An 8341-nucleotide genomic window follows, 5' to 3' on the forward strand; every position below is an offset into this window, starting at 1 on the left:
ACAGGACAGTGGCTGTAATGTGTTCCCAGTATTGTCATTACTCATGACATTTACTCAGTAGCAGCTGTGGTACAAAGGAACAAAAGGTTCTTGCCCTGTGTACCTGCAGCCTTAATGACAGAAAACAAAAGAAGCAATTGGCAGTTTCTCTCGGTATATGTGTGTGTTTTATTGTGCTAAGGCTCAGAGAAGCAACAATGTCCTATATAACAAGAACAGCAAGAATGATTATTTTCCATTTTATAGACAAATAAATGAAAGCCCAGAGAGATGCAGGGACTTGCCCAGTGTGCAGAATTGTGTTGACAGCCTAAGAGGGAGCACCCATCTTCTCTTTTTGTGCTCTGTCCAGGTGGTTCTTCCCACTCTCTCCAGTCTGGAGGTTGGCATTTGCTTCCTTGATTCCATACTGGCTGTGTCACTGCAGGCATGACTTTGGTCTCCAGTTGGGAAAAGGTCCTTGTCAAGGAGGGAGTTTAAGGAGTTTGAAAGAGGGAAGGCAGCAAGTGGGCCAGGGAAATGGGTCCACCTAGCTGGCTCTTCAGAGCCCTGGTGGCGAAGTGATTAAAGAGCTTGGCTGCTAACCAAAAGGTCAGCAGTCCGAATCCACCAGCTGCTCGTTGGAAACCCTATAGGGCAGTTGTACTCTGTCCTATAGGGTCACTATGAATCAGAATCGACTTGACGGCAATGGGTTTGGTTTTGGTTTAGCTGGCCCTTGAGCTCCACTGTCCTTACCTCCCTAGCAACAGAGATACATGGGGCTTATCAGGGCTGAGGTAACTGCTCCACATTTTTCTGTCTCACATGCTTTCTTGTGCACAGGCCTTTTTAATTCTCCATGTTTTGTAGTTTCTTTGCTCTTGATTAGACATAGTGATTCCTTGAGGAAGCGCTCCTGCTTCTGGAGTGGAGGTGGGGCACTGCTTTTCTTCCTATTGTCAGGGATGCCCCCCCCCCCACCCGCCAAGCAGTGCAAGTAGGTAATGTCATTTGGAGCCCTTCCCCTTCAGGCACTTGGTGTTTTCCTATCACCCTCCCGCCCTGCCTGGCCCCAAGTCACAGACCCTGCTCCCAACTCTTTTCTCATCCCTAAAGCAGCATCCTACGTGCTCCCTCTCCCAGGGTCCTTCCAAAGATATAATGCTGCACCTCAGCTTCTCACAGACTCAGCGCACTTCTGAGGATAGGATTTCAGACAACAGCTTGGGGCATTTTGGCCACGGGTCCCTGATAATCCAGTACAAAAGCTGCTGCCTACTCATACCAAGCCCAGACCCATTTCCTTATTACAGGCTGACAGAGCTGGGGTGAGAGGTGAGGAAGGATCCCGGAGTCCCTGCTTCCTACCTGAGAGCCCGAACTCTAGGCTATCAGTTAAAAATGCCTGGGGACCACTGGTCAGTTTTCATTTAGCCCAGGAGTGGGGGAAACTCCTCCCAGGTTCCAGTACCTCTGTGAACGGCTAGGGGGAGGGAGGAGCAGGCACAAGTGCATCTTTGCTTGGCAGAGTCCTAGGATTCTAAGGCCCCTCAGCCTAGAGCCTTTGGCTGTAGGGACTCACGGCAACGCACTTCTAAATAGCCACCCCAGTCTTTATCCTCAGAGTGCAGGCTCCCTTGGGACAGGCAGCCCCGTGAGATTGTGTATGGAGTTGGAACTTTTTTTGGCGGGGGCACAGGGGTAGGAGAGCTCTTCAGGAGATGGAAACGGTGAGAGACGGCATTCCCTGGTTTTGGAGGCATTCTCAGGTTTAAAGGTAGGAGGCAGCAGAGTCCCCAGCTGCAGGATCGGAGAAACGATTACCCGGGAACGCAGCCCTGTGGTCTGCATAACGTGACTCCCACGTCTCGGTGTAGATAATGGGTGCGCAGTCCGCGGGGCTTTCAGCGGTAAAGGTGTATCGGTGAAGGGAAAGCGAAAGGGATCTCTCGGGTTCTTTGAAGAAACAGCCACAGAACTTGGATCAGCCTACATATATTCAGATTTTAGCCCAAGCCAAGTCTTCTTGAAGTCCCGCCTCCAGAAAGCTCCGCCCAACCTCAGTAGCCTCGCCTGCGCTCAGTCCTAGGAAGCCACACCTACTAAGATCACCTACTGGAAGCGTCTGCTGGTTTCCACCGAGCTCCGCCGGCCGGCGCCCTTCCACTGGGCCCGGGAGGCGGAATGCGCTCAGCAGTTGCGGTTCAGCACGCTGCAGGAGCAAGCGCTGCGAAAGAAGCGGCACTGGCAGGAGGCGCACGGATCGCAGCAGGCGGGCGACGGCGGCTTGCAGCTGCCCTGGGTGGCCACGCAGCCGGCGGGCGGCGGGGGTCGGGGCCGCGCCGCCTTCTTCACCGAAGCCTTTTTCTGCGGGAGAAACGCCGGGACTGCCGGAGAGGGCCACGCCCGCCCCACCAGTCCCCACCTCTGCCTGGCGGCTCCTTGAGCTACAGAGGCACCGGGCCGGACACGCCACCTGGCTGCCCACTGCACGCTTGACTCACGACCACAGGGCACCCAGCCAGTCCCTGCCCGCTCCCTCATCATGTCCGACCTGCCTCCATCCCCATTAAAACTTACCGGGCTTCAGCCAGGCCTTCTTCTCCTGGTGGCAGACCCCACTCAGTTCCATAGCTTTTAATTACCGTCTGTCTTCCCTCTTCCTGTCTATCGGCAATTCCTGTCGCGTCTGCCTTCACAGCAGATCCTGAGTCCACCCACTTCTCCACCTCCACTGCTAGTAACCTGGGCCAGGCCACCAGGCCATCCTCCAGTGCACTAGAGGGGCCTCTCCGAAGAAGACCTCTGATAGCATCCCACCCCTGCTTAAAGACACCCGGTGGTTTTTCTGTGCACTCAGAATGAAGTACAAACTACCTTGGCCCTTGAGGCCCTCTGTGGTCTGGTTCCTGCCCACCTCTCCAACCTGTCATTACCACCTTGCCCTGCGAGCCCTCTTTCTGTGCACTGAATACAGCAAATGAGCTCCTCCTGTAGCTTTGCATGCTGCTCCCTGTGCCAAGACCTTCTTTGCTGTGCTGCCCCATACAGGTAGCCACTGGTCATATGTAGTTAGACTTGAAGGTATATAAGAACGCAAGTATATTTGAAGCTGTATTTGACATGTGTGTAGTCCAACTTGAGGAACTGAGTTTTCAAATGTTATTTAATTTTAAATAATTTAAATTTCAATATTGAAGCAGTGTTAAATTTTTTTTTTTCCTGTAAACATTATTGTGTTAGTAGGACTACATCGCACTTTAGCTGTTGAAAATTAACGTTATCAGAATTAAGATGTGCTGTAAGTGTAAAATGTGCACCAGGTTTCAAAGAGGAAAAGAATGGAAAATATCTCAATAATTTTTATATTGATTACATGTTGAAGTGATAATACTTTAGATATTTTGGGCTAAATAAAATGTATTATTAAAAGTAACTGCATCTTTTTCTTTACCTTTTTTAATGTGGCTACTAGAAAATTTAAAATTACATGTGTGGCTCACATTCTCTTTGTATTGAACATTGCTGCTCTGGGTTGTTTTGAGTTTTCCAGTCTTCTATTTAAGTGCTTGGGGCCCTGGTGGTGCAGTGCTTAAGAGCTACAGCTGCTAACCAAAAGGCTGGAAGTGCAAATCCACCAGCCTCCTTGGAAACCCTGTAGGGCAATTCTACTCTGCCCTATAGGGTCGCGATGAGTCGGAATCGACTCAACAGCTATGGGTTTGGTTTCTTTTTGCTTAAGTGCTGCCCCCTCAGAGAGGCCGCTTCCTGACCATTCTTCCCTTCACTCACTTCTGTCTCCTTCCAAAAAGTCATAGTGACCCTGTAGGACAGAGTAGAACTGCCGCATAGGGTTTCCAACGGTGTAATCTTTAGCTCCCAGGTCCTTTCTCCCACAAAGAGGCCAGTGGGTTTGAATCGCTGGCCTTTCAGTTAGCAGCCAAGCACTTAACCACTGTACCGCCAGGGCTCTGTCTCATTACCATGCTTTAATTCCTTCAAAGTGTTTATCATTATCCAAATTTATCTTCTGTATTTATTGATTTACTTGTTCATCTGTTTTCCTCACAACTGCATGAGGGCAGGGATAGCTCTCTCTTACTCATTGCTATATTCCCAGTGCCTGTAATGTATGTTTGCCAATCATCTGATAGATCTGCTTGTTCACTTTACAGCCCGAGAAACAGGCCCAGAGAGGAACAGACACTTCCTCAAGCTCACCCAGGGCCAGGTGCCTTGTCCAGTACTCACTGTTCTGGTTACAGTTGATCTGGAAATGGAGGCAGACTAAAAGAGGAATAATGTGTGTACTTCAACGATGCTTTAATCCAGTATTTCCCAAAGTGTGGGAACACAGGCCATGGTGTTATGATTTTAGGTGGTACGTGACTATGAAATGACCTTGAAGCACGTAGAAAAGTTTCTTTTTTCAGTCTTTCAATTTGAAAGGCTCAGTTTGGTGTCAGCATGTCATTAATGCCTCCTCAACACTTACTAATCTGCCATTTAACCCAGAGCAGGCCTCAGATTTAGAGCCTTTGGCAGGCCACACCATCCAGCTAGAATTCACTAAACAATGTTTCATGTGATGATTAAAACTGTGTGTCAACTTGGCTGGGCCATGATCCTCAGTGGTGTGGCAGTTATGATGTAGTTTGGCAGCTTTTTAATGATGTAATCACCTCCATAATGAGTTCTGATATAATGTAGTCGCCTCCATGATGAGATCTTTTGTGAGCTGCCAGTCAGTTGAAAGGACGTTTCCTTGGGGGTGTGGCCTGCATCCAATATAGGTGGACTTTCTGGCAAGGCTCGCTGGCTTTTGCTTGCTCTGGTTCCTGCAGCTGGCTCCTGTTCATCTGACTCCGGTTCTTAGGACTTGACCTAGCAGTTTACCTGCCATCTGACCTTCAGATCTTAGATTTGCCAGAACTTGCGGCTACATGAGTCAGGAGAATCCTCCAGCCTGACCCACGAGCTTGGGACTCTACAATCTCTACAACCATGTGAGCCGTTTCCTTGTTATAAATCTCTCTATTATACATTTATATGCTGTACTGGTTTTGCTTCTCTAGAGAACCCAGCCTAAACATTTCAATGTCATTTTGCTTGTTTTTATGGTTATCTTCTATTTATGGCAAGTGATACTGGTGTTCGATTTATCATAGTTACATAATTTATTAAGTTTTAATTTAAACTAAGTATATTAAATAGGTGAATCTCATATGGTAAAAGTTGTGAAAGTAGCTCTGAACTGACTGAGGTTTGGAAACATCTCACTAATCTGAAAGAATAAGTGAGGGTGACATTGCAGGCAGGGGCCCAGCTAGTATAGGAAGATGCTTTTTAACAGGTAAGCTATTGTTACATAAAGGAGTAAAAAATGGCCTCTGTTTATTAGCCCCCAGTTGTTCACTTCTTCGTAGCAAGTTGAGGCCCATTAGCCCAAAAAAGCCCACCAGTGCCAAACTCAAATTTGTACATATCCAGTTGTTTTAAAAACAGCACAAATAAGCAGATTTTTAGCCACTTAGAGCCTGCCTGCTTTACATACCCATGAAACTGCACTCAACATCTGCTAGTCCTAGACAAGAAACAATCCTATAGTTATAAGGACCCTAGGACGCTGTTGTCCTTGGAAGCTCTCTGACTCACCTTGCTGCAGGAAGGCAGCATCTAGGGACACATAAGCTTTCCCCCCTTCTCTTCCCCAGGGTTTTTCATGCCCTCTCCCCCTTCTGGTGGCTCCCTAAGCCCCTAGGCTCTGGAAGACCTACTGTTGTGAGGGACCCCCTCATGCATGTGGCTGTCAGTGCCTAAATAAATAGCTTGTTGTGCAGTGCTATCTTGTGATCATATCTTTTTCTTAGTCAGCTTCCAATTCCCTCAGATTCACTACAGCTATTTTGCTCAGTGAACCTCAGCCTCTTGGGCTTCTATGGGGTTCTGACCCAGGACCGTCAGGCCAGGAAGCCTTTAGGTAGCTTTCAGCTGCTTTTGTTAATGTAGACCTAGACAATCTTCCATTTAGTGACTAGCTAGAGCTTGAGGGTCCTCTCCTTTTAACTCCTTGCTATGGAGTCCATTCCTATTCATAGTGACCCTATAAGACAGAGCAGAACTGCCCCATAGATTTTCCAAGGCTGTAAAGCTTTACAGAAGCAGACTGCCACATCTTTCTCCCGTGGAGCAGCTGATGGGTTTGAACCACTGACCTTTAATTAGCAGGTGAGCATTTTAACCACTGTGCCACCAGGGCTCCTTTCTCCTTTTAAGCATCCCTTTTAAGTCTTGTCCCACCCCCGTGAGGATAACTCCCAAGCCTACCTCGGAAGATCTCTTCATCTTTTCAGCATCTTTTCTGCTGATCCTTTTAGATTTCTTGTTCAGTGCTTCAAAGAGAGACAGAAGAAACAAAGCGTTTCTGGGGACCCTGAGCTTCAGTGCGGTGGGAGGAGGGGAGGGGGCTCTGGAAGTGCCAAGGTGGGTGGGGACGGGATGAGCTGGATGAATCATACCTTGGGACGCAGGCTAGCAGATTCTTTTCAGCCTGGCTACTGACCTGGAGCCAAGGACTTGGAGCAAAGAGGCCCCAAGAGAAGGCAAACGGGAAATCCAAGGAGGCCCCAGGAGCTGCCTGTGGCATCCATGAGGGACCTGGTCCCTTAAGCTCGTTGGCTCTGGCCCACTCAGAGCCGCCTCACACGCTCCTCTTTTAGTCTCCATTCTTGACAAGGGCAAGAACATTGCGATACCCTGAAAACGGGCTCCGGGTCTTGTACACGGATGTGTTTCCTGTATTCCTATTTCCCATTTCTTAGTGCTTTGAAGTCAGGCAGACCTGATATGAATCCTGACTCTGCCATATAGCAGCTGTGTGGCCTTGGGTAACCTACTTAACCTTCTTGAGACTCAGTTTTCTCACCTGCAAAATGAGTACTGTAATACCTACCTTGCAGGGTGTTGTCTTGACAATGAATGAGGTATGTTTATAAAGTGGAAAGTCTGGTACAACAGTAGTGATCAATGAATGTTGATTCCCCTCCTCCCCTGCTCCTTAGTTCCCTGATATGCCTAGAATATCCTCTTTTCCTGGTGAGAGGCAAGGCAGTAAGTGACGTTAGTTTTGAGCTTAAGTTCAGGAGTTAAACACTTGGGTTTGAATTCTGGCTCTGCCATATAAGAACTGAACGATCTTATGCTACTTACTTAACTTCCCTAGCCTCAGTTTCCTCAAGTGTGAAATATGAATAAAAACAGTACTCGCCCCACAGGGTTATTTGAAGATTAAATGAATTAATTTGTCTAAAGCACTCAGCACAGTGCCCAGCACACAGTATGTCTGCTATTATTACTATTATCAGGTGAAGTCAAACCAGAAGATCTCCAATGCCAGGCTCTGTTGCCCCTAGTATTTTTCCCTGAGCAGTCATTCTCAACCCTGGCATGACAGGACTGCTTCATCCCAGGCTCGGTTATATTCTGCAGCATTTCCTAACGTTTGTTACTATTAACAGGGGTTCTGTGATTCAGTAAGTGTCAGAAATGCTGAGTTAAACCTAATTCACCAAGCGCCTCGACTGCAGGCTTTCTCAGAGCTTCTGGTGTGGTAATCTGCATATTAGATTGGTGGCAGTGGCATGCAGAGCTTTGCCAAACCAAATGAGTCAAGGAGCACTTTATTCTCCCACGATTATTTCACGGAATGAACATGAGGGAGCCCTGACCTCATGGCAGTGCATCCTGGTGTCTGCCCGGGGTGGGGCAGGCCAGATATCCTGAAGCCCCCTCCCAAGGGCTAGAGCCCAGAAGCTGGACCCCAGGCTAGGCTACTTACCCACAATAGAGACAGAAGAGAAATCCAACAGGTTCACGGAGCAGTTACTCCTCAGGCTCCTGTCATCTCTGGGTTTCTCCTCGAGCGCCAGGTGGCTGTGGGCAGTGAGGAAGCACAGGCAGACCAGCAGAGAGGCCAGGAGCAGGCGGGTGACATCCATCCTGAGAGGCCTGTGTGGCACAGGGAAGATGGGGGTAGTGGCAACAGCTGTGCCCTCCTGCTTTATTGTGCTTCTTTGGCTAGTGCTCTGACCCCATTCAAAAGTGTCCCTGTAGAGCTAGAGGACTAGCAAGGCTTAGGACAGGGAAGAACAATGAAGGAAGAAGAGAGACAAGGAGTGATGGGGAGAGGAAGAGAGAGAGACAAGCATGGGAGGAATATTGCAGAAAAGAAAGCACTGCATTGGTCTCTGCCGTTCAGAGTGGGGTATTGTTCTTGTTTTTTTTTGAAGTCAGTGGCCCCAGGAGACACTAGGCATGGGCAGAGTTGGTGAGAGGCCCCCAGAAGTGGCTGCAATAACTA

General features: G+C 48.5%; 1 protein-coding gene across 1 annotated transcript; it reads right to left on the bottom strand.

The window, feature by feature from the left end:
• Positions 1-2172: 2172 nt before the first annotated feature.
• On the bottom strand, positions 2173-7979 carry ASIP (agouti signaling protein). The gene is made up of 3 exons (XM_004370426.1): positions 7820-7979; positions 6310-6374; positions 2173-2349 (listed from the first exon to the last, which is right to left on the bottom strand). The coding sequence occupies exons 1-3, from the start codon at positions 7977-7979 to the stop codon at positions 2173-2175; spliced, it is 402 nt and encodes a 133-aa protein (XP_004370483.1).
• Positions 7980-8341: the final 362 nt, after the last annotated feature.

Source organism: Trichechus manatus, unplaced genomic scaffold (genome assembly GCF_000243295.1).
Source record: "Trichechus manatus latirostris isolate Lorelei unplaced genomic scaffold, TriManLat1.0 scaffold00008, whole genome shotgun sequence".
NCBI lineage: Eukaryota > Metazoa > Chordata > Mammalia > Sirenia > Trichechidae > Trichechus > Trichechus manatus.

What these genes read in the sequence shown, in the direction of transcription:
- ASIP (XM_004370426.1), bottom strand. Translation starts at nt 7,979, where the DNA reads ATGGATGTCACCCGCCTGCTCCTGGCCTCTCTGCTGGTCTGCCTGTGC. An exon ending in CTCTTCTGTCTCTATTGTGG is followed by an intron (nt 6,375 to 7,819) that starts GTAAGTAGCCTA and finishes CTCTCTTTGAAG; the next exon opens with CACTGAACAAGAAATCTAAA. An exon ending in AGATGAAGAGATCTTCCGAG is followed by an intron (nt 2,350 to 6,309) that starts GTAGGCTTGGGA and finishes TTTCTCCCGCAG; the next exon opens with AAAAAGGCTTCGGTGAAGAA.